This window comes from Aythya ferina (assembly GCF_964211825.1).
Source record: "Aythya ferina genome assembly, chromosome: 12".
NCBI classification, from domain to species: Eukaryota; Metazoa; Chordata; class Aves; order Anseriformes; family Anatidae; genus Aythya; species Aythya ferina.
Window position 1 is genome coordinate 3,313,871 of NC_140308.1, and position 25,871 is coordinate 3,339,741.

Here is a 25,871-nt window from a genome sequence, read left to right on the forward strand (position 1 = left end):
TCAGCACCTGCAGGTTATGGTCTCATGTTCTTTGGCTTGTAATCTACCAACTAACAGTAGATACTATTTACAAATTAAGGATGCTACTCTGCTTAGTAAGGATTTTAAGCTATGTTAACTACTTAGCTGCATCCTCTGGAGTAACTCCTTATCTTACTAGTACCTGCTTGTCTAAGGGAAGTGTGATAAACATGCAGTGAATGCTTTCTGTTTGAAGACACTTTACAGGACAAACGGCTTTCATACTTCAAGGTATTTATGTAAAACAGGTTTGGGCTCTAGTTTCTCTACCCAAATGCTGACTTTTTCCCCTAGTTCTATGGTTTGAGATACAAACAGAGCCCAATGTTACAGCTGGCAAGGAAGTGCATCACTTACAGAGCAATAGGTTAGACTTCATTACCTGAGATGCATGGTGCATGTTTTCTGACAAACAGTTGGCATCTTACCCCACTACTAAAATATTTTTAAATTATGGTTTTGAACTTTTCATTACGAAAAATTATTAGTCCAATAAAGCAGAAACTAATGAAGTACTGACTTCCAAGAACATTGATTTAATTTAGAGTGGGATTTGACAGGAAAGCCAGGAAGAGATTTTTGCTATGAATCAATTCTGGCCCTAAATGTAGGCCTGTTATGAGTTAGTTATAAAATATCAAGTAAAATCAGGGCTTTGCAACCACATATTATTCTCTTTTTTTATTAAACAGGTGAAAATCCCTAGGATATTTGCGATGGAGAAATCAACACAGGGACTTGAAAACTTTGTTTTGAATTAAAAAAAAAAAAAATCAAGCTTTCTTTCTGAGAACTGTGGACCATATGGAATTTATTTCCACTAGATTTATTTTCTTACCATTGATGAGTATAAATGTACATTTAATTTCTAGAAAAGTAATCTACATGATGGAGGAACTGGAAGCAATGTTACACAAGTACAGATGCAGCAGGAATGCTTGCAGTAGGACTTGTTTTCCTGGTATAGCTGTTTCAAATCAAAGTTATCAGCATTTATATCAGATCAAATTCATCATAGACAGTAGAAAAATAAAACATTGTGATGTTAGGTGAAATTCAACCCAGTCCTCAATGGTTTTCAACTCTTACACTGTAGAATGGCAACTTTAAAATATCTTCCCCAGCCACTGAAATGACCTGAGTACAAAGTGTTCCCCTTTTGATGTGGGTTTGGATGCTCTTCCCAGCTCCTCTTTCACTCAGTCAGATTGCATTGTCATAGTGTCCTCTGTCTGAGGATCTCAAAGTGCTTCACAAGCGTCAGTGAAATAAGCTATGGCTGGGCACCGTCATTTCATCTTTGTGGTGAGCAGGGATGGTGCTTGTGGGGTGGCAGATACGTGCAACGTGACAGAACAAAGAATTCTCCGTTGTGTCCTAGATTCAGTGTGAGACCATCCTTAATGCCTTGAGAGCTGCCCAATGGAGGTCATTGGACTTTTGCACAAATGTAGAAATCCAGCAGTTGGCTTTCTAATGACGGTTAATTCATGTGAATAAATGCTGTACCATAGTGAGAGCGCCTGAGGAACTTTAGAGATTTTATAGAGATTATTTTCAGTAGCTGTAGCATCGTTAATAACTGGTCACTGCTGACTGAGATGTACACTAAATTCAGAAAGACCGTATGTTTTAAATACAAACATTTTTAAATACATGGATCACAAAAGACCTGCCTCCTCCTTATCTGACAAATTCAGAGCTATAACTTTTAGGTTACAGACATTACAAAGATTTAGAAAAACTGCAGCAAAATCACACCTATGTAGCGGGAAAAGCTTTTTCTTTTTTGCATTTTCGCCAGGACTGTTGCTTCTTCCAAATATGGTTGCAGTAAAAGTTTGCAGGAAAGGCAAAGAAATGATTTGGTAAGTCAACAGCTTCTTGAGCTTGCTGCCAGTTGTGGGTTTTTCCAGACCAGGCAGCCATAGACCAATGCAGAGGTCTTGCTGCCATCTTGCAGCAGTGTTAGATGCAACAAATGGACTCCATACACATTGGAAATCATGGAATACAACAACATAACAACCAGCATTAAAGTTGGCTGGTCTACATGGAAGAAGTATTACAGCTGTGTGACATAAGAAAGCCTGTAAGGATTATGAAGGTAGTCATCCTAAAGCTTAACTTGCAGCAAGAGAAATGGGAATGTAATTAATTTTTTAATGGGGATAGACCTTTCTATACTGCCAATTCAAGACAGAATGTATTCATTAACAATTAACAGGAGCTGTGTAAGGCGTTTGTTTCCATAAAATAGCAAAAGGCTTCAAAAAGGCGCAAAAGGCTTCAAAAGGGTGGTGATCACACTGAGTTAGATGACAATATGTGCAGTCAAAAGCCCTGCTCCGAAGAGCTTACAGTCTTGGTCCTACTGAAAAGAGCATTAACCGCAATCCCTTGTGAACTGGGGGTGACAAATGAGGGTGACGGTGGCGGGATGACCCATGGCGAGGCTCCTGCTGCAGTCTGGTGTCTGGTGCTTTACTCACGGACAGGAAAGTGTGTGACCGACAGGTCCGGTGACAGGCAGGGGATTGCCGTGCTTTGCCTCTGCAAAAAGAAAGGGCCCGATTCACTTTCAGCACGGTTTCCACATTGCTCCCAGCTTCTCCTTCCACTCTCCCTATAAAATCTCCTGCTTGGGTATAACTGTCTGAGGCAAGAGCTGCGCTACAGCGCTGGGGCCTGCGCTAGGGCCTAGTTTATAGTCTTCACTGCCTGTGCTTGTAGAAGGAGATGGAAGGGATGGTTCAGGAGATGCTGTGGGAGAGAAAAGAAACAGAATTAGAATGGCCTTTGCTGCTGGTCAATAGAGCAGTGTCCAAATAAAATCAGCAAACCATCCTACAAACCAAGGAGCAGGAGCTTTGGAGTGGTGGTGGGGGGAATCCAGCCCCAGTTCAGTCATGTTCTTCCTTCCTGGGTTGTAATGAGGCCTAGGAGGGGCTGATAGGCACACACCAGCTCTTCCCAGTATTTTGCCCTTGGGAAACACTTGTGCCCAGTTGCTTTTTATTCCTTACTCTCTTAATCAGAAGAAAGCTCAACCTGCTGGCAACTAGACTTCATTTACAGAACTCAGTGTCTACATCAGCATCTCTCTTAATTTCCCTTGCTGCAAGGTGGCTTTAAAAGAAAAAAGAGACAGAAACCTAAAACAAGATACCTACATTAATATGGTCAAGAAACAGGAAAACACACTATTAGAGGTGTATGAGCAAAACTTGCAAGAGGAAGCTGTGTAAGGCATTGTGATTACGAGGCGGCAGTAATTGTGAAATTGCAAATCATGCTCTGCTTTTTTTTTTTTTTTTTCTTTTCTTTTTTTTTTTTTTTTTTTTTTTTCTAAATAGCATAATCTGTTTGCTACTACAGTGGATAAATGCCTTAACAAATAGCAATTGCCTGGCAGCAGTGTCTGGAGTGGTTGAAGATGGTCAGTTGTTCAGATTGTATGGTGTTCTGGCTGACAGCAACCAGGATGCTTTACTTAAGGAAACTCTTGCCACTAACTGTCTGTGCACCATTGTGGTATTCCCCAGTGCTGTCTACATTAATAGACACTCACCGTCACCACTCTTGATTTTATTTATTTATTTATTTATTTATTTATTTATTTATTTATTCTTGGGATGTTTAGTAGCATCTCAAAATCCCTTTGGCTCATGCTATTAACTGAAAATCTCAGCTTCTCTGTGGAGCGTGTTTCCAGACTTCATGCTAAAGGAAGTCAGCAAGGGGGGAGATGTGAACTCAGATCTAAGTGTAATGCTTAAATATATAAATAAAAAAAAATAATAAAAAATTAAAAAATAAACTTAAACTTGATTTTCTTAACCAATTCTCCTATCCAGTCCCTTCAATAACCTGACACTAGTAGCACAAAAATGGACACATACGGTCTGGGACGGTGTGAATCACAGAGCTCATGTTGCTTGGGAGGACGTGTCCTGGCAGCTGTTCCAGGTTGAGGTTGGGAGGTCCGGACTGGTATTGGAGGTCGATGGTGGATCCTGCAGAGGAATTGGATAAGGACGTTGTTCTTTGCATAGTCACCGAGAAGCCAGATGCTCTGGCACAAGCATCTTTTTTCAGGGAATGTGGGAGACCTCTGTGGGTGGGGGTTAATATCTTGGCTCCTCTTTGCTTCCTTCCTGCTCTCAGCCCTTTCAATGTCCAGAGACAGCCCTCCCAGATGGCTGTGGTTTCAGCTAATAACCAACCGTGCTGTTCATCTCTGTGTGTATTTTGCAATTACCGCTCATATCAGGGTTTCCCATAAAGTTATGACTTTTGCATAGTGCTAGCAAAGATGTGTTATCTCCCTGCAAACTGCATCAGTTTCGTAGGTTGACAAAAAGTCAAGCTCCCAGTGGCGTGAAGCACACAGGATGTACCCACTTCTAAATTGTCCAAAGATCAGATTTTCAGAGATAGACTGGAAAAGAACAGCTCAGGGATTGGACTCGAGTGAGAAGACCCCATGTTTGAGCTAAAATTCAAACTGAGCCTTCACTTCCCCTCCTCCCAGGACCAGGTTCTCCCTACCATACATCTGCCAGAGGACAAAAACCCTGGCAAGAAGCCCCATAATGGCTTTGAAATAGAACAGCTCTGCCATCCTTCCTCAGCAGGGTTCGTACCTCCCAGCAGCATCTCCTGCAGCAAGCTGTCAATCCTCGCCACACCAAAAAGCTTCACGAACTGGACCTGCTCTATCATCTGCCAGGTGATGCTCTGCAGCGGGGGCAGCAGGAGGAGGATGTCACTGAACCGGCCCCGGGAGTCATACTGGCGGTCGTTGATGTAGTCTTCCAGGTTGACTTGGACCTGGAATCGCATGTTCTTCACCTTCCCGGGCTCACTCAGGCCTTTGCAGTCTGGGGAGGGGAGGAAGAAATAAATTAATTGATGGCCTTTGCAGCCAAAAAGTGTTACTCTGGCAGTCAGGCTCTGTGGAGGAAAAAGGCTGAGACCCAAGTGACTCCACTGGCTCTCTCTGAGTGTACAAGTTTATCTGATAGATTTACATCAGGTTGTCACTACTTCATATCTTAGATGGAGTAAGACATTTGAGGGGAAATAGTAAGAGCTTGATTCAGATGGATATATCTGGCTACAGCCGTAAGCAAAGAGGAAGGATTTAAAAGCTGAACTGTATTTGTCCTTCTAAGTACACAGCCTGGGATTTTCGCCTGAAAGTTTTGAGTCCCAACTACTGCCGCTAAATACATGCAGGTTTAGAGTTTATCTGTTGTAAACACATGAGCTCTAGCATCAGATTCTTGTCTGGATTTCCTGTCTTTGACCTGCGGTCGATCCATTTTCCATGCACTACTGGTCCAGTTTTGCTTAATCAAGTAAATTTTCAAGGGTAGGCTGAAGTGTCAGGATTTACAGCTCTCCACTCCTGCTTTTCCTGCTATCTAAAATTGAGATTTCTGGCTCGCTGGACTGTTTCCTTCAGTCTACAAAGAACTGCCAAGCAATACATTTTAGGGATCATCATGCCAAGAGATTAAATAGAGTAGTTAGCACATTATTGTATGTCAATGTGTAACTCCATGGACAAGCCTACTTGTTAGCATGAATGAATTTCACTTCTGTGGAACTTTGCACTTTTTCCTTTCAGATGAAATCACAGCTCATTGTTGCAACAATCTAAAGCTTCATTGAGATACCAATCAGCTGAGAAGGTAATTTGTCAGACTGCTTTTGATTACACCATCCTTACACAGGTTTGTGGCAGGCTCTTTGGCAAGCCAAAGTTCATGATGTTTGTAAAACTCCTGTATCTCTATTTTAAATCAGAGAACGCAGCAAAAAAAAATGATTAATGGGAGATGATATGCTAATTTTCCATGCTAATAGATGCCAACAACAAAAGGGCGTTGTTCTCAACTTGGTATTGTTTCCCATCTCTTCTCCAAGCTACAAGGCAATACACAATAAAGTGGTTCAAATGCAGTACCAAGGGCATCGTACCTGAGCTGGAATGAAAACCCCCATGTTTGAGGAACAAGAATGTAGCAAAGGTTCAAAGCAAACTTTTGTTTTCCTCTGTGTGTTTCCCTGCTCTCCTCTCCACCCTGAGCTGCCCTCAGCCAGGACTGGCTGCCAGCAAGCTCCATTAACAAACATCCTTGATATTTCTGGGTACTCAATACCCCGAACAGTCCAGCTGCCTGTGGTTTTTAAAACTCCTTTCTGAACTCATGGATGCTTCAAGCTGCTGCTCAATTGATTCGCTTAGCTTATGCATAATTCAGTATAAGCACATATATCCTCAGTAGGCATCTCTTTCATTTCAGACTGATGGGCTTTCCTGAAGCCACCCTGCAGTAGCAGAAAAACTCCTCTAAGGTCTGCTGAGACTTGCACATCGGTCTGGCTGGTGTTACTACGTCCTAAATAGCAAAGTGTTCGGGAAGAGGCCATTTCCAACATGTCCTCGCTGCACTGCTAAATATTGCTCATCACAGCAGAGACAGAGTGAAATACAGAGAGCTGCTGCCAAGGGGTTTTCCTGGTTAGAGTGTCCTCAGCCTCGCTGGGCTTCACAGCCTGCATCTCTGGCTGCTTTCCCCACTACTTCTGTTGCCTCCTAATATCACTTTCTTTGCAAGTGTGCTTTTCAGGACACTCTGAGGGAGAAAGGAAAGTAGCTCAGAATCAACATCAGTGTTTTCTAGAGATGTCCTGAAAGATGTTTCCCTGCCCATATATGCTCCACACTGACAGGTGCAACAGTAACTCCCTGCACTGTGTCTGTGGCACCCATCACACTCATACCCATGGGGTGAAGCTCTGTAGAGCTCCTGCTTCACCCATGAGGCAAGAAAGCAGTCCAGAGATTTTTCTTTACTTTGCTGAACAGCTCACTAACCTTGATGTGACTCTGAAGTTAGACATTACATTTAGAATTGCAAAAGCAGGAGGAAGAGCTGCATTTCCTCACCTGTTGCCCCATTTCCCATAGCTTTCTGTAACACACCAACCCTTTCTCGAGCCCCAAGCTTGCCCCAGCAAGCAGGATGAAGCTCACCTGGGTCAAAGAAGATTATGGCTTTAAGGCAAGCGTACTCATTGTCATCGATCTGGATGTCCCGCAAGGGCTTCACCAGCTCGTCCAAGATCCTGGTGGCCACACGAGCAATTTCCAGCTCCGGGCAGTGCATGGGGATGATGAAGTCATTCCCTGGGGAGATGAGAAATCTAGATTTGGACACTTGCTCCAGCTTTGCAGACACAGCCTCACCCAGAAGCCACCCAGACCCCTATTGCCAGGTAGTCCCACTGCCAACGCACAGCAGATTTCCAGTATGCAGCTTCATGCTCAGATTGATGGAGAAGCAAGCCATGGATGTGATTCTTTGGTCCTTAATTATCTATTTTGCACATGTTGGTGCAGTCACACCATACATAAAGCCTGCTCCATCTTCTGCTCTGATTTACCCTCTGTTATACCTAGCATCTGTTTGGAAGTGGTGTTGTATCTTTATTTTTGGTGCATTTTTTTAAACAATATTCTCCCTCCCACTCTTGCGTTAACACGTTGCTGTCAAGGGCAGTATTCTCCTTTTCCCAAGAATAATCCCATCTGTATTTTTGGTGGCAGAGAGTTACATGAAAAGGCTACTTATTCACACTATCATTTTTAATAGGCCTGTGTGCTAAATTTTTCAGCACCAATACCCAAATAGCTCACTGCCTGGATCTGGCAATTAGTTAAAAAAAAAAAAAAAAAAGGCAAAACAGTTTGAGATCCCACTTAATATTGGGGTTCTCTCTGCCACAATTTCATGTGTACAAATTATAAAAGCAGGAATGCTTTCACTACTTTACCTAGTAATAGAAAATCAGTGTACGGTATGGATCGCTTGGCTACCCCCAGGAGCAGGTGTTCCCCTGCGTGGGCTCTGAGCAAGGCGACCTGGAGGTGGCACAGAAGACAGAAATGGCATTAAGTTTTCAAAGCAGAGCAGAATGGTGAGCTGTTGCTGGTTAGATTCAGCCAAATTCAGTGTTTGTTTAGATCTGTCAGATCTACAGATTAAGTACTATTAAGAGCTAGAAATTATTAGGAAATCTTCACTGTCCAGAAGTGCTATAATTTACTAGGATATTTTCACTTTTCAGAAGTGCTATGTTCACAACAAATAAAAGTTTTCATCTGAAAGGGCAAATAAGGCTTTGGTTTATTGGAGTTATTCTGAAATAAATGTTTTTTTATATCCATCCACCAGGTTTCAATAAAAGGAACACCTTTTTGCTTGGGTCCTTGTGCATCCTGGAGTGATCAGCTCCATATTCTGGGGCATTTTGGCTACTGGATTCATTTTTAATCACTCCCTTGTCCGTTATTATTATTATTCTCCTGCAATTTTATTGCTCTCTGCAGGGTGATCTCTATATTAATGTCCCCATTGGAAGGTAGGGCTGGGAATGTGTGTGGGAGGCAGTAGATGTGCGGGGGCAAGGCATTTGCACGTCACCTGGTCGTCCAGCGGCAGCTCACAAAACGCCGGGATGTATTTTGCCCACTCCACTAGCACCAGGAGCTGCTGTTTCATGGACTCGCACACGTCGTTGATTGTCGCAACCTTCTTCATGGCAATGTCTGCGCTGTGCACCGGGCTCAGCGACGCGTACTGAAAGAGAAGCGACCCCGCTTAGCACTGGGACCACGATCAGTGTGATTTTCCCAACCGAGCATCCATTCCCATGCTCTTAACCACATCCTTCCTCAACAGCAGCCATCCACGGGTAACGTGCTGAGCATTCCTGGACAAAAATCTCATCAGGCCGTTGACCAGAGGCTTGCAGCTGGGGCTAATCACTTATTCCCCAGCCCAGGGCGAAGCCTCCACGAGGTGGTGCTCGGTCCCAGCAGACACCCGCCCTCCTCCACCTCCTTCCCCCTGGCAGCCTCAGGACAAAATTTGCTTCATGTTCCCACAGCAGGCAGCAAAAATGGGGCTGAGCTTCACTGCAAGCCAGCAAAATGCATGAAATGCATCCAGCTTTCCCCCCCAGGTGGCTGTCTGGGACACAAAATGCCCATTTTGCTCTCTAAAGAGCTGCAAGGAGGGGACAGGGTTAAAATATAATAATTTTTGCAAAGGAAGCGGACGTATTGTTGCATGTAATATGCAACATCTGGACCATATGTCTCTGTGGAGAAAGGCTATTTGCATAGGAATTTAAAGGACACGCAGGGTGAGATTCATTGTGGAACGTGAAATAAGAAAGCTATCAGTGTTAGTTTAAGCCCAGCAGTTTTATTAGCTTTGTTTTTCTCCCCTAAAATTGTTGTCCTGGAAAAAAAAAATAAAAAATAAAAAAATGAAAGATATAACAGACCATGATGGGAATGTTGTGTTCAGACCAGGGCACGTGAGGCGGGTTAAACTTCTGCACAGGATATGGGGAGTTTTAAGGGGGGTGGTAATAATTTAGGTGGGGGGCAGAGGGGACCTGGGCTCTGTAGCACCCCTCAGCCCTTGGAATTTCAGTTCTGCATCTCACACCCCAAAGGCTCCACCTGCTTCTTGCAGGATATGCTGTCTGGAGAAAGCACTGAGGATTTTTACTGCTTGCTTTTGGGTATCTTTAAAGCATTTTCTTCCGTCTGGCTCTGAGAGAGCCAAAGGAGGAAAACCTGGTGGGTTCAGCGAGTCCCTAACCCGGGAGGAGTAGCCGAAGGCCATATACTTATCTAACCCACGTTTCATACCTGCTGTGCCATGGCCTCGGCCTGGGTGAGCACGTTGATGGACAGTGAGCCGTTGTCCTCGTAGCTGCTCCGGCGGATGCTGATCCTGTCCCGCTCGTTCTGCACAGCTGAAACGAGAGCGCACAGCACCGCTGTTAGCTGGGAGACCGCACATGACTGACCGCAGGGTTCATGGGGCTCAGGGCAAGCTGGGGCTTTGGGATATCTGCTCCCAAGCTTCATCTCGTCTCACAGCATTGGAAAAGCTGTTCTCTGATCCCACCTCACAGCCTGCATGTCCCCCATCCCTGAGGCTTCACAGGTGGGGGTCCTTAGGGGACGTTGCCGCTGCTCACATGGAGTCACGTCGTTAAAGCAGCTTAAAAGAAAGGAAGTTTCAGTCCACTGATCCCCCCTTGCACCATCCCTTGTTCCTGAGCTCCCCAAGCAGCCTGTGCCTTACTGACAGTGATGCAGCGAGGTTTTGGACACTTTACAGTGACCCTGCAGAGCAAAGATCAGCCCCAGGGTTTTGCAAACAGAAAGGTAGGGCTGTGCCATGCTGAATTAGAAAATAGGCTGATTTGGGGTTTAGGATTGTTCTACCCTTTAAACCACCCTTTCCCATAAACACAAGCTACATCCAGAGTCTTGCTCTCAGCCCTACATGGGGGATATCAGGGATGCACTGCACGTCAGCAGCTTCTTTTTGCACCATGCAACTGCTTCACCTTGGCTGCAGCCACCGAGTAAAGCAGCAGCAAGGGAAAATGCAGGGTTTAGACTTAAAGCAGCCATGGCTTCAGTGTTAGTTTCTCTCCTGAGCCCTATTGCCTCCGTCCAGCAGCAAACAAGCCCCCAGGGGCTGGAGAATGGAGCCAGGACCTGGGCTTGGTGTTTTCCTGACAGCTCCTCCATCTCAGCCACGTACAGCTCCAAAAGGCAACTGCCATCAGGGCAGAGGGAGCAGGAAGATTGAGCATGTGGTGCTAATAGAGCACAGCCCTCCTTCTTCCTCCAGCAGTTCCAGGCTGCTTTTTTTTTTTTTTTTTTTTTTTTTTTTTTCTGGGGGAATGACTCAGGCTGAGCTGTCACAGCACTCCTTACAGGGCTTTAACTCCTCGGAAACTAACCAGTGCAGCATTTGTCTCAACATTGCTGCAGATTTTTCCAGCAAAGATTTTGTTTTGTTTATTTGTTTTCAGATTCAGCAAAATCTGTCCCGTTTGCCCACTCTTTTTTCAAGAATTTGTCTCGATGCTGGGCCTTGCTGCAGAGCGAGAACCCTTCATTTCTCAGAGTTCTCAAAGGAGATGTGGGCACCATTTCTCACACAGGGTGGGAAAGTGGCTGGTTTTATGGGCTTCTTTTGCCAGCTCAGGTCAAACCTCTTATCTCTTTTCCCAACTGGCCTCTGATGAGAGGCCAACAAAGTGAAAGGGCAGAAAACAGGCAACAGCGACGAGATCAATATTTCCCATTATTGGCAGAAGTGTGGTGTTTGTTTTCCAGGATTTGGGACACAGCCTTGCTGGCAGCCAGGGCCTTCTGGCAGCTGAACAGAGCGTGCTGGGCACGGGGCTGCCGGGATCAAAAACCAAAGCCACTTTTGGGTTTTTCACCCCCTCCATGAAAGCCTGAATGATCGGTACATCGATTTGGAAGAGGTGCGATGCACAATTGTGTAGCAATGGAGCCTTTTCAGTCTAAAGATACTTTCTGGAGGCAATGATATATTGATTTAAACAAACAAAAAAAAATGTAGGTTAAGGTAGGAGACTCCACTAACTGACCTGAGATATCGGCATGTGTTACCCTGTGCATGGGGGTGGTGGAAGAAGGCACTCGGGCAGGGCTCCCCCCAAGTCTGAGGGTGGTTATAGGAAATACACATGTTACCTATGATTAATATTCAGCACAGATTAATCCTTCACTGCTTTTCTCTGTCCACCAGAAAGCATCCAGCCTTGACCAGAAGCCAGCCCGCCCGCACATATGGCATCGCTGCCATCCTTGGAAAGTCCCTGCCCAGCCTTTCATGGCTGGCTTAGTAGCAGATGCTCTCTGGGGCAAATGGGCTCTTTTATGTAATTCCAAGAAAAGTTACCAATTCTGCCTTTCTAATCAAGCAACGCACATTACATGGGTCCCCCAGACCAGCCCTGGGCCCTGATGGCAGACTCCTTTAAGAGCCTGCAGCCTGTTTTTCTCCTGGGTGCTTTTATGGCACGTATTTGAATGCTTCCCTCATGCCCTGATAAGCCCAATCTTCAAGTGTAAGTGGATGGCACCGGCCGACTTTCTCAAGGTGATTTGGGTGTTATCACTGAAAGTACCCAAGGTGCTGTGGAATTAGATACAAGAGGGAGTTAATATTTTACCTGCCACAAAAATTAATCTGTTGCTGTGGGGTAATTATATTGCTATATTTATTGTGCTTGTAAAAAGGAAGGAGTAGGTCATCCGTGGTGAGGCATCACTGGTGCTGAGGGCGCTCAGGCTCAGACGTGATCGTGGCTGTTCAGTGAATAACTTTAAGCAAACATGCAGGAAGGACTAAAATCCCAGTGCTGTCTCCCACTGTTTCCAGAAGAAGCTTTGCTCCCTCATCTTTTTTCTCTCTTCCCATCCTTTGCCCAGTGCCATGGTTTCCAAAGCCAGCACATCCGAGGGTCATGGTCAGGCTCCCAGCGGAGGGGCAGTGATGTCTGTGGTGTGTGTGGCTCTGGGCCCCAACCCAAAATAGCTCGGAGGCCCTGCAAGGAGCCCAGAGCCATGCAGATGGGTGCCAGGGATGGGAAGGGCCACTGCAGCCCCATGCAAGGGGACGTCAGCAGAAAAATGTCTTTGTGATACTGCTGGCCAGAGACAGCATGTCCCCAGCCCAGACTTCTCCCCCAGGGAATTTGTAGGGAAGGCAGGACGATGCCCACATCTCCCTCCAGGGAATTTGACACGTCTCGGCTGTGGGAAGCAAACGGGAAAACAAACATCTCCTCCATCTGACATTTTAATATTCAGATCAAGTCCAGGCCCTTTTGCCATGAGCGCATCAAGGGTGACAGCGGGTGGGCCGTGGAGCTCGCTGCAGCTCTTGAGCAAACAGCGGTGTGTTTGTGGGATTGCAACAAGCCCGCGTTTCCCAAACATTTTGTCCTTGTTATCTTGGCACATCGGTGCAGAGCATGTGACAAGGAACCTCCGGGGAATCCAATAAATACGAACAGAGGCATTGATTTGATGGGAACAGCACCAAACCAGTAACTTTCCATGGTAACTGCTGAGGTTAAAACCCTCCTTTGCCACCTGCCTACATGGGAGGTACCATTTCTATTATTAATCCACTAAAAAAAAATCCTCATTCAATGTTGATGGGATTGGAAGTGTATTAAATGAGATGTGGATGTGTGTGTGCACAAATGGAGAGCAGGAGGAGGAAGGTGCAGTGCCCCAGTGTGGTGCTGGCACTCACAGTGCTTCCATCTCCACTGACAGATTTACTCTTTCTTGCTGCTGAGTTAATTTATATGCACAAGTATATTTTCTTTCCCTAGGCTATCTTTGATTTTGTAGGTGTGGTACGTTTTATTTGCACGTAAAACCCAATGGTACATGCACATTTAATCCTTTCACGTGCAGGGGGCTGATTTATGACTATCGCAAAGTGGGGAAGATCCTTCAACTCTTCCATCTCCCTTTGCAATAAACTGTGGTCCCACACTGCTGCAAGCTGGCAGAAGAGATTCGCAAACAAAAGGGATGAAACAAGATAGAGGCCCAGTGAAACACTAATAAAACCATCCTATAAACCTATCCAATTTAACAAGAATAAATGAATAATAGCCTCGAGTCCTCCTACTGTGATGTGGCAGTGATACAATAATTCTTTTGACTTCTGCATAAATCTAAAGGATTTCATGTACATTCATAAATTACTTTAAAGGGCTGAGAGCTTAAATATTAACCTGTCTTTCTTCACCAGTAAACTGAGTCCTGACAGTACAGTGTTGGACATTTCAAAAGGCTTCAAGGTTATTAGGTGTCCAGCTCCATGTGAGCTGGTAGCCTGGATCATTGGAAAACTCACACCCTGCTAATTTACTCAAGGTTAAACATGATCTCAATAAGATGTTAAAAATAGTCTCCTACTGTATTTATTTTTTTTTGAGGAGTGGTTAGATATCGGATGCACTCCTCATTCACTGACACTGTAGTGACCAGAAACCTGTCCAGTATCATTGTGCAAAACAACAGAAATCAAACTCTCTCCTGTGCAAAGAGAGAAAAGTAGAGAGAACAGACAAAAAAGGAAAAAAGAAAAAAAAAAAAGAAGAAGAAACAAACAAACAAACAAACAAACAAACAAAAACAGCGATGCCATTGTTACACATGGACCATCCTGTGGAACTGTCCCAGCCCTAATCACAAAATGAGACGAAGGGAATGAATCTCCTGCAGAAACTCTTAACCGTAGTCATAGTCATAAGTCTTTTCCTCCTCATTTGTTTCAATTTTAATGATTGGTTATTTATTAAACTGAATTATTGATATCAGAAATGTAATTGCGATAGGAGTGTTTCTGAATAACATAATTTCTAGGAAATCTGGAGACGGGATTTTCCACAAGTCTCAAATTTTGGCCCTTTTTGTTCCTGCTGGCTCCAATGGGACCTGGATCCCTTCTGGCCCAAGCAGTAGCTGGATGCTTTGGACATTCCTTCTCCAAGATTTCTCTCTGGAGGCATAGGGTTCATGTGGGACATTCCTGGTCCTTTCCAAAAGCAGAATCAAATCCAGAGCATACAACCAAGACAATCTAAAGAACTCTACTGATGCTTTTCTCAGTGAACTCTGCCCAGCTGCCCCAAACTTATGCTGAACATACAGCCTGGAAATACCATGCTGCCAGTACCAGCCCACAGTGATACCCTTAGCCGTGCACCTACACAATTGCCCCTACAGACAGCCAGTCTAAAGCTAGTTCATGTTTTTGCATCACACAGCTTTTTCTTTAGGCAGAAATTTCCATTCTGCCAGGCTGGTTAATATAGTCCCTCTCCTTCTCATATCCAGAAAAGAAGTTTCCAGCAGGGGAACAAAGAGAAAGAAAGATCCAAATGTGTCACATCATGTCTTACAACACAGGAAAATTGGGAAAAAATAAAAAATAAAAATCTCTGAATCCAGATCTCCATCTTATCAGTTATTTTTTCCAGGATGAGAACATCTGGGGAGCAGCAAGTTTTCCAACATTGCACATAAAACCATTGAACAGTGGGTCAGCAGGGTGCTGGTGGTGGGAAGGGGTGACGGTGACACAACCCCACTGGCCCCACCCCAGGTGTATTGTCATGCATAGGCCAGGAAAATGATCATTTCCAGCTTCTTCCCCTCTACGGTGAATAAACACTGTTGTTACCACACCCTGGAAAGTCTGATTGCTATTATATGGGCTGGTTGAAAAACGATGCGACAGAGAAAAAGTTTCAAGGTGCTGTGTGCCAGTGCTGGGACAACCTGACATAACAACCTGAGTGTGGATGTCACAACTCTGACATAAATCGGTGAACAGCACTGAAAAAAGATTATGTACAAACATTTGTATCATCCTTATTCTGCTCTATCCTAAGACGTGGCTTCTCTTTTTTCCCCCAGTGCTTTGCAATACTGTTTAATATTAATCTAGAACCACCCTAAAGCAAATAACTGTGTTCTTTTTGTGCACACAATTGTGCAAGAAATATTTTTTTTTCACAGTTCTGCACATATGTTTTGGATACAGCTTCGGTCAGCTAAGCTAATTTCTGCAAAGCAGTTGCTCAAGGTGCCTTAAAATCTTCTGTACCAAACACATGAGCAGTTTGGGAGCACACAACCTGACCATGCACTCATAAAAACGTTGCAAAGAATGTGGCTATGTGGAACTTGAAATGAGTCATCTTCCATCAAGCTGCAATCAATAATGAAGGAACGAGCCAAGGTTTTATAACTTTTACCATAAAACCAATAAAAATCATGCTTCAGCTGAAAGAAAGGAGCTGATAACCAGATTTCAGCTTTTCCAAGCTTACCGCATTGGCAATTGGTTTTGTCTCCACCTGGAACTGAACAGATCGGCTTTGGTTTGTTAATTTTACTGTGACGGTTACGTTTTTTCCCCGATATTGAATTTACTCCATTTCTCCTAAATTAAACCAACAGACATTTTTGCTACATTCGTGACCTATGCCAAACTGCAAGACACCCTGTTCTCCAGAAAAACATATGTTCAGAGGTTTGGAAAGAGATTCTTTTCATCATTCATGAAATCTTATGAATTACCAGAAATAAGTGACAAATTTCTCCCTGATTTCAGTGGAATTGTGATTTCACCCCTTAGGCGAGGGTTATTTAACTAGGTGGTATGGATTTTTACTGTCTAGTTTCTTCCTAGCTCCCTAATTCTTACACTGTTGATGGGCTGGAAAACTGCTCAAGTGAAGAGTGAATTGTAATCATAACTCAACTACCTGCATGTTGGTGGGGGGATATCCCATCTGCAATAGTACATGAGTCTCTGCCTAGGAAGCTTGGAGTAAATAAAACAGTATCACCCATTCTCTCCCTCTGTGCAAACACCATATGACCAGAAATCAGAAGTGCTATGACATGTCCCAAACTTTTCCAGGAAAGTTGGCTGCAGAGAGCTAAGGAATAGGTTAACTGAAAGGTTTTTCCCCTCACTTAAGCATTAGGCACTATAACATCTAGTATTTCCTTTAGTGCATTGGAAAGACATTTCCTGATGGTCACTGGTATATCCAGATGTTCAACAACACTCCACCTAACTCTTACTACAGCCAGTGTGAATTTCACCAAAAGGCACCAGACAATACTGGGCTGGACCATCTGTACTGGCACTACTTGGCCCTGTAGTCATGCCATAGACACCATGAAGACAGAGCTACCGAAGGGGTTGACTCTGGCTCAGGTCCCATCTCGGGTGGACACAGAAGTCAGCTGCCTCCAGGAGTGCTGCCTGCGTGCCCTGTGCCATGGAGGAGCAGCTCTGGAGCTGCAAAGCATCATGTTTGGGCTAAACCTCATTCTAGTGGTTGCACCGAGCTAGATCTCTAGATTCATCTAGTTGAGAAATGCCTCCTACAGGGAGTTCAGAGCCAGAATCTGTTTCTAGGTGCCCTGAAGTATTCCCTGAAGAAGACAATCCCTTTCCCAGAATTAAAATATCCTGAAGCCTCCCAGGATGTGTGAATATTGGCACAGAGCCGTAGCTGAAATTCCAATCTGAAGAGATGGGAAATGGGGTTTTCAGCTGCAACACGAAGATATCTCTCACTAAGACACACAAGCACCACTGTGGGCCAGGGCTGCTGCTGCTATCCTCCGCAGTGGGCGTAGGGCCAGAAACAGCAGCAGGCAGTTTTGAATGGCCTCTTTGCACCTACCTTCCTTCTTCATCCCAGCTCTGAAGCACTTCTTCAGCCTGCAGTACCTGCACTGGTTCCTCTTGTCTTTGTCTATCACACACTGTCGGCTGAACCTGGGAAGAGATGAGAAAAGATGGAGCAATCAGGCTGGCTTGTACCGTGCTCCCCCCAAGCAGCCCCAAATACCGTCCCAGTCCTCACTAGGCTATACAATGCTCAATCCCAGGGCAGAGCCAAAGGGTTTGCAAAGAATGAATTGAATCAGCATTGGCTTGGCCCACTTCCTCATCCTCCCCACCTCCATCTGGGAGAGCAGCAATCTCAGACCACCCACCCCGTGAGGACTGTGAGGATCTTGGCTGTGAAAGCGTGACTGTGACTCAAGTTGTGCTGGAGCCTGGTGGTGCAAGGATGACATCTCCTACTTTCAGATTATTTTGGGGTGTTTTCTGTTGAGGCTGGTCAGTCCCTCTTGTTAACAGTCTTACTTTGTGTAGAATAACTGCACTATGGCCCACAAGCCCTTTTGTGTCTATAGCCTAATTTTGAAGCAAGTGGCTTCCCAATTCCTATTAATTTCAACAGGAAATTTAGGAACCTACTTGCTGTTCAAGGGCTGGCCCATGTAGATTGGGCAGCTCTCATGACAGCGGGTGAAAGGATAAAAGAGGAATCTCCTAGGCAGAGAGGAGACAATGCAGGTTGCTCTGGGACCATTGGTAGGCTGTAGAAGCTGAGGCACTTCCCCAGGCTGGTAAAAAGCCAAAGGTAGAAAGGCCCGAAGACTTTCCAAGGAATTCATGTCTGCGATAAACAACAGAGCTCTGAGCTGCGCTAAATAGAGTGCAGCTCACCAAATAAGGATTTACAGACAGGCAAGCATTTACCGTTCGCTTGGCTTCGACCCTGCATATCCTCCCGAAACTGCCAAATATCGCAGTGATTCATCAATTCCTGGGGAGGGACAACAACTCTGCTCCCAGGAGAATAAGAGCCAAAATTTCAAAGAAATCGGTAGTAGCTGTTGCCTCCTCCTGCTGGGATCCCACAGAGCCTGGGATGGGCACTGTGCAGGTGGACACTGATATCAGACTGGGTGTCTTTTGTGGCTGGTGTGTCCAAGAGTGATAAGTACCCCAGGAGCATTTAGAACAAGGAGGGTGACTCGCATTGCAAAAATTTGGAATGCCTGGGAGGAAGAACTCTGGAACAGAAAGAAAACTTCCAGGTTTAAATTAGAGATGAAAAGGTTGAGGGTGGATTTTTTTTTTCCCTTATCCTCTGTTAAAATAAACATCATTTTTCTAAGGTCAACCAAGATAAAATTTTAGATTTAAAAAATTATAACTTATCATGTCCTCCATATAAAAAAAAGAAGTCACTCAAATGTATACCTGTGTGCCAAAGTGGCTGTGTATCATCTCTGGTCCCTGCTACATTCTCAGAATGATTGTAAATTAATCAGTGATATGTCGGTGTACATAGTTTAATGTGTTTGAAATAAAAAATGGAGAAGCTGTGGGGGAGGTAGCGGCTCTGGGAGTGACACGTTCTAAGATATTTCTTGCTTTCATTTTGAGCATCACTAGGAAAATCAAGACCATTTTGAGAAGAAATCTCCCAAGTTTTGGTCCTTTGCCAGGATGTCTTTCCCTTGCTGGGCTGTGACGAGGTTGCGGTGTCACTCCACACCTGGAAGCTGTACCTGAGTTTTACACACACCAGTTAAACCTCAGGACTATGTTTCCGCTGATTCATAGCACGAGAAAAGCAGTGAATGTGAGCTCACAAAATATATTGTACAGAGTCACAAAAGGTGTCAGCATTCACAATGTGACCGGGCTTAGCTCCCTGTCTTCTGGCCAAAGGCTAAGCTGCAGTATTACTGTTTGCATTCATGCCATGGTGATTCAGCTTCTGAGACAGGAGCCCCATTGTACAACCTGATCTTCACCCCAATTTCTTTACGGTGTCAATAAATTGCAGTTATTTATCACAGAAGGGGCAGGTACCTGCAGGAATAGACGTGGTTCTTGCGGACGCTCCTCCTGAAGAAGCCTTTGCAGCCATCGCAGCTGGACGCCCCGTAGTGTTTGCCGGTCGCCCGGTCCCCGCAGATGGAGCAGAGGGAGCCAATGCCATTGGCGAGCACGTTGGTGTTTGCTGATTCGGCTGGGATGGTCTCTGCGGGCAGAGAACAGGGCCCGTTAGACATCTCTGTGGTGGAGACCAGAAGGAGGTGATAGCAGGTTGTTTTTTTCAAGCAGATCATGCACTGAGCCTGCCCTCCCCACATATGTGCACATGTTGTGCTGCTGGTAAAGCCTCCAGATCACAGCCCTGCTGTTCTCTGCCTCAACTGAGCACAGCTCCCTTGGCTTTGCTTCTTACACTAGTGTTTTCCTTCACCTCTGTGAACAGAGAGATTTTAATGCACCTAACCCAGCTCACTCACAAGAACTGAACGATTACTACTACTTTTTTCTTGACAAGTGCAGAGTATCATAAAATATAGTGAAAAAAAAATAATCATTAACTTGAATAAATAGAAAGCAGAGAAGAGACAGAAAGGATGAACGACTTCATACACACAAGTGACAGAGATGAAAAACACCTTGAGACCTCCTCTTGAGACCACCTCAAGAGAGACAGCAGCTCCTACAAGGGGCACTTGGGTTCTCCTGAGTTTGGTTCCTTCTCTGATTTGCCCTCTGAAGGGTGCCATTGCTTTTCTCTGGTTACAGAGGGGTGCAGGAAGATCTGCCTTCTAAATTAGGCACCTAAAATTAGGTCGCATGAATGCCCACTGTCATGTCCCCTGTTTGCAGCAACTCATTTGGGGCAGGAATAGCTCTGCCTGGGCCACGTGTATACACCGCTGAAAACTCCCCTTTAAACTTCTCCCTTGGCCTTAACCACCAGCCTTGCTGCTCTCTTAATCCTCCTAATTTGAGGCACAGCTTGGGGAAAAAAAAAAAAAAAAGGACACATGAGAAGGCGCAGATGACAGTGTTTACATCTTGCTGAGAGAAGGAATGTTTGTGGAGTCTGTCCTGACCTGGGCATTCGCTGCAGGATGATTTATGAATTTATCGCTCCTCTGGGAGCATGTTCTTCACTCCGGAGGGGCCAATCTCGTGCTACAGTGACCTAGGCAAAGGATGAGACATGTCCCGTCTCACAGGAGAGCTGGGTAGAAATGGGAACAGCTCAGCTGGTGTTGTATTGAGCAATGAGAAAATGAGAAAATTGCTCAAACGGGAGGAACTGGCACCTAATCTGGGTAGTCTCAAGAAGGTTTTCTACTGCATAATGCATAAAAATAGCTTTGGGTCATCCTCACACAACACTTCTATATACACACAGAGAGAATGTTATTTTTGTATGTGAACACACATCAAACAATTTATAGGGAAAATATTTGCTATGCAATGAAAATTGTAATCAAAAGCCAAAAAAAAAAAAAAAAGCCAATAAAGCTTTAGCTTTTTAAAAACTGCAAAGTTTGTTAGCTATGGCTAAGATGGAGATATTTTTAGCTAAGACTTGACAAATGTGAAGGTCAAGTCTCCTTTTGCTCCCTCAAAAAGACACTTCTCATCTATATTTCACCTTCTAACATAGGGATGAGTAAGTAAGTAGGTTGTAGTGCGATGGGAGCATCATGAGAATAAAAAATGACAGTACCGAAATAATTCTTAGGTTGTAATGACAGAAGTTGTGATTCACCTGCTCCCAAAATCCTTGTAAGATGCTCCAGCTCTGACTTTTGTCAGTAGGTAAGTGGCACTTGGGTCCTTTGCAAAAATAGTCTGTCAGAGATGCTTATTGGCAATTCAAATTGATTTTTTTTATTGATTTTAATTTTTATGTCGATTTGATAACTTTTTATTAAATAGACTGTACTAGGATACTCCTTCAAGGGTAACTGTGCTGCTAAACATTTTTGCATCTGTTGCTCCATCTATTTTTTTGAAGGAACATACGAACACAAACAAATGCACTGAATGTGCTGGATTCCGTTAAAAAATTGCACAACAAAAATGATGATAAGAAAGCCAATTGTATCCTTGCTCCACCCATGCTTTCTCTTCTGACTTCAGAATCAAGCCAAGGTCACACAATTTGGGTCTCCAATGGACTCTTCATTCTTCAGCTGGGTCCAGATTGCAAAATGTTCCCTGATGCTGGAAAGCATTTACTCAGCAGAGAAGAGTTTTTTTGTTTTGTTTTGTTTTTTTTTCCCCCTTACGTAAGACATGAGAGGAACTATTTGTTAATGCAAGTAAGACATTCATACTCTAGCTTTAAACCAAGTATTACAGGAGGCAAGACCATCGGCTCTGAGCACGTGAGGGCCCATGGAAGTTATCAAACCAGATTTTGCCCTCACTTTTACCCATGAAATAACAAACAGGCCCATAATAATAGTTCAGTCTGTGTTAGGTAGCCACATGTGCTGTTCAGCTGAATTGGGCAAGAATAAAAATTTTTAAAGATAAAGGAAAGCCTTAAGCCAGCATGCACATGTTATTTATGATGATTAATGTTAATTACAAAATCCTGTCACCAGCTAATGATGAGTTCCAAATGAGAATTAGCTCTGAAGAAAAGGCACAAACAAGATTGTATGCATCAGTTGATTTTTGGTGGGGCTTTCAAACCTACCCAGTATTTGGGGAATGTCTGGCTTTTTCCTGGACTGATCACTACTAAGAAAGGCAGAGGAAAGCCAAGACCCCTGCTGGCACTGTTGTGTGCCTGTGAAATCAGCTGAAAACTGCAGACCATTTATTTCAGCCCTGCCTGACACAAGCCAATAACCTGCTCAATGTTATTTAATACATTGTGCCTCTCTAGAGGGGTTGCTGCCCGGAGCTCAGCATCACACTGAGATATTCAGATGAATCTGGTCAGAGTACAGCTGGCTCACAACTGAAACAAGCTCATGACTGTCCTTGCCACCCAGGAGAGAGATGCTCAGAGACATATCAGTTACAGCTGTTCATCACCGTGGCATTACAGAACAACAACTAATCCATGCCAACACAGTATCTCTGAAATTTCTGCTGGAGAGGCACAACTGATGATGTTCCCCCAGCAGATGCTCATCTCAACATGGTTTGAATCCTGAGCTGAGATAAAGACCTGTGGTTGTGGCCAGACTCCTCACTTGGAATTTCCCTGATGTTTGCTGGCATTAAAACTTGGGGTTTCAAGTACATGTCTTTTGTGAGCTACATATAAACAATGTGCAGTGCAGGAACCACAGCCTGCCTGGATGGTTAGACTTGATGATCTTAAGGGTCCTTTCCAACCTAAACCATTCTGTGATTCTACCTATCATTCTAGACATGATGAGAGTATCCCAGTGGCTTCATCACCTTCGGGGGCAACCAAGCTTGCAAACAGAATATATAAAATTTTTTGTTACATACTGCCTCAGTATGTAGGTCATTACCAAACCAGGGTTGAAATGATGATGCCAAGGTTCAGAATGATAAGAAATAACAGTGAGGACGGTCTCATGCTGCTGGGGAATGATATCTGGCTTTAATTCAGAGTTGGAGCTCTGCATGATACCTGACTCCTCAGAGCTCTTTGCTGCTTTTCCTTTCAGTTACGTTACTGGCTATTAAGCTCTTCAAGGAAATGCCTATCTCTTCTGAATGCACACTGTGAAGGAGAATTACCTTGCTGTACTTTCCAGATTTTGCTTATATGCACACAGAAATCCAAGCGAGTCTTGGCTCATGTCTTGGATGCACATAATTTGCACACTCCAATGGGCAAAATACCTTTGACTTTTTTTTTTTTCACAGTTTGAGCTGAGCCAGGTTGCAGTGGAGTTGGGAATGTTTTTTTTTGCCAACTTTGTGCCAAATTCTCAGGGATTAGCATGGTGCTTGAGTGCTGAGAAAGGAAAACGTGCACAACCACGGGAGAAAGTGTTCGCTGACACTTGACTAAAGAATTAGTGCAATATTTTAATATTGCTTCATATTTTAAGCAAGATGACAACTCTGACAAGAGCGCAAGGAAATGGGTATTAACAGCACATAAAAACAAAGTGAGAATACAGCTTGTAATGCCAGCCAAGGTAAAGGAAACAACTTTGTACAAAATGGGAAAATTTCTGCAGTTACAACACATATTTTATAAAAAAAAAAAAAAAAAAAAAAAAAAAAAAAAAAAGGATTAGCATTGATTTTCATTCATTTCCTTTTGCCTTCTTTCTATATAAAACAGCTTTTTAAACTCCCCCTCTGCTCTCACAAAAGACTCTATTCTTCATTTTGAATTAGTTAGGCTCAAAATGTTTGGCAAATTATGAGTACATTAGAGGTGGAAAATACAAAATATATACCTAGGCAAATCTCAAAACTATAGCAGCTTCCTGAAGCAGAAAATTTAGCACCAGAATTGTTCCACATCATTAATCAACCTCAAAATTTTGATGAAATAATGTTCCAAAGAAGGAAAGAGTTGTTTTTAATGAAGTATTTCCTTATTTGAAAATATGTTCACTTTAACATTGCTTAGCATGTAAGAAACAGTTTCAATACTATTAAAATACATCCTGTTCGTTTTTACGTACACAGCAAAACTACCACTAGATTTAAACAGGGAAATATAGAATAATCTCTCACAAATAAAGATATCTTTCAGAGGAAAGATATGGTTTAAAACAAACCAATATATTTTTTAAAAATATAACTAAAATTGTTTTCAAACAATTTAAAAATATTTCTGAAACTACAGAGTTTCTGTGAACTGCTATTTAAGGTTACCTACAGGAGATGACTTGGCTGGTTAGAAATGTATTTCAATGCATGGACATTTGAGGTCTTTTTTAAAGTTATTTTTACAAACTGTAGGACACTTACCCAAGACAAACAAGCTAATTTCAAAACAGCTAGTTCCTGAGAGAACCAGTTACTCATTAACAGTTAGACAAATAACCCAAGACTGATCTAGATAAACTTCAGAAAAACTCAACCTGTCAGTTCCACTGAATGAAAAAAAAAAATACGTAAAGAGCTCCAAACAGGTTTTGGTACTGAATTTGAAAAATTGTATTGAATTTGGAGAAAATCTGTACCACTCCAAAAAGTAAAAAGTATCTAGTTTTTCAGCAGTGAGTGAAATATTTGTGTTAAATAACATTTCTGGAGTAGAGTGGTGGATGGAAAACTTTCTTCAAAAATAAGAAATAAGATCAAGTCTATCTGGATCTGGAGAAAAAAAAAAAAAAAATCCTTTATTTAAGGGCAGAGAGAGCTTTTCCTGAAGTCAACTTTAAATTTTAATTTCCTCAGGCCTTTTATAACTTTACTTGTCTCCTGACATAGTCCATATCCAACAATAATAAGTCTAAACATTTTATGTTACAGGCTATAGCCCTTCTGAAACTCCGATTTGTTTTGATGAGATATCTAATCAGAAAATGTGAAACTGAAAATCCCATCTCAATTTCACTAAGCTTCTTAACAAATTAAATGAAATGTTGCCAAAACTCTTCAGAGGCATTGCTAACATTGGGATTTCGTTCAGTTATATGATTGGTTCTATGTTATATGGCTAAAGTGTCCTTTATATTTCAGGCAGTGAACAGTTAATGTCCCATAAAAGTATTTGCTTTAAGTTAGAATACCTTTGACTATTCAAATTCTGAATATCACACAACACGCTTTATTTCTGTGAACAAGCGGAAGTCTTTCTATAAAACTTCATGACATAAAACTTCATGACTCCTAGCCAAGTTCTTTATATGGCCTAAGGGCTGATGAACAATCTTGGTAGCAAGGAATAATAATAATAATAATAATAATAAAAAGGCAAGTGATCACTTGTATATCACTTCTCTATCTATGTACCTAGGAAGAACTTACATTAGACACATGGTGCATTGTGTGAGTAACAATGCAGGAGGCGTTTTTTTCCAAGGATTAAATATGAACCTAAGTTATATAGGGGAAAAAAATATAAATTTTAAGACAGAAATATTAATAATAGCTCCTCACATAACTCATACAGGGAGACAAATGCGTGGTGTGCCATCGAGAGCTCCGCCAACATTTGCAATACCTTGTTGGCTCTTCAGGACATGATGCTCCGCACACCAAGGAAAGGAATAACCTAAAAAGGACCAGGAAGTGAAGGGGACCCATTTCAGCCCAAATCTAACTGCAGATGCAACAGAGGTTGGCAGATCAGCTGCTTAAATATTACCCCTTCCACCCTTTGCCCCACACTTCCTACCTGTCTTTCCTCGGTGTACAGCTTTTTAACAAAGGTAATAGAGGTTATTCAAGAGGAAGCAAACAGAAATCTCACCAGTGTTGTTCGGAAGCACCCGAAGGTTTTCAAATTCTAGCATGGTATAAGAGGAGTCCAAGGAGTCGACGTAATCTGGCATATCCATGTCCATGATGGACTGACAAAGCTTCATTATTACTTGTCAACTGCAAGGGAAGCGGCAAAAACAGCCCTGCTGTCAATCACGGCCAAGTTTTTCCTCCGCAAAGAGACACCCCAGCCTTTGCACTGACAAATCATTACCCAGCTCTGCCCGCAGTCCCCTCCCCGTGCCAGGAGAGAAGGGACGAAGCCTTTCCTTCTCTCGCGCTCAGTCCCCTCCCTTCCCGGCGTGCATCTGTGCTCTCAGTCCTGATAATATGATGTAGATAAGGCCTAGACTCAAA

At 43.4% G+C, this 25,871-nt stretch overlaps 1 protein-coding gene across 4 annotated transcripts; it reads right to left on the reverse strand.

Annotated features, from left to right (window-relative positions):
* Positions 1-800: 800 nt before the first annotated feature.
* LOC311443622 (hepatocyte nuclear factor 4-beta-like) lies at positions 801-25,710 on the reverse strand. Of its 4 annotated transcripts, none has more exons than XM_084533943.1 (10): positions 25,504-25,710; positions 19,179-19,383; positions 17,185-17,279; positions 9,761-9,867; positions 8,520-8,675; positions 7,870-7,957; positions 7,070-7,222; positions 4,668-4,904; positions 3,924-4,037; positions 801-2,784 (listed from the first exon to the last, which is right to left on the reverse strand). In XM_084533943.1, exons 1-10 carry the CDS (start codon positions 25,616-25,618, stop codon positions 2,648-2,650), a joined length of 1,407 nt encoding a protein of 468 aa, XP_084390069.1. In that variant the 5' UTR covers positions 25,619-25,710; the 3' UTR covers positions 801-2,647. The 4 variants fall into 4 exon arrangements, with proteins under 4 accessions (XP_084390069.1, XP_084390070.1, XP_084390071.1 ...); XM_084533944.1 differs by having other exon boundaries at positions 19,179-19,350; positions 25,504-25,709; XM_084533945.1 differs by having other exon boundaries at positions 801-2,574; positions 25,504-25,709.
* Between the last annotated feature and the right edge of the window lie 161 nt (positions 25,711-25,871).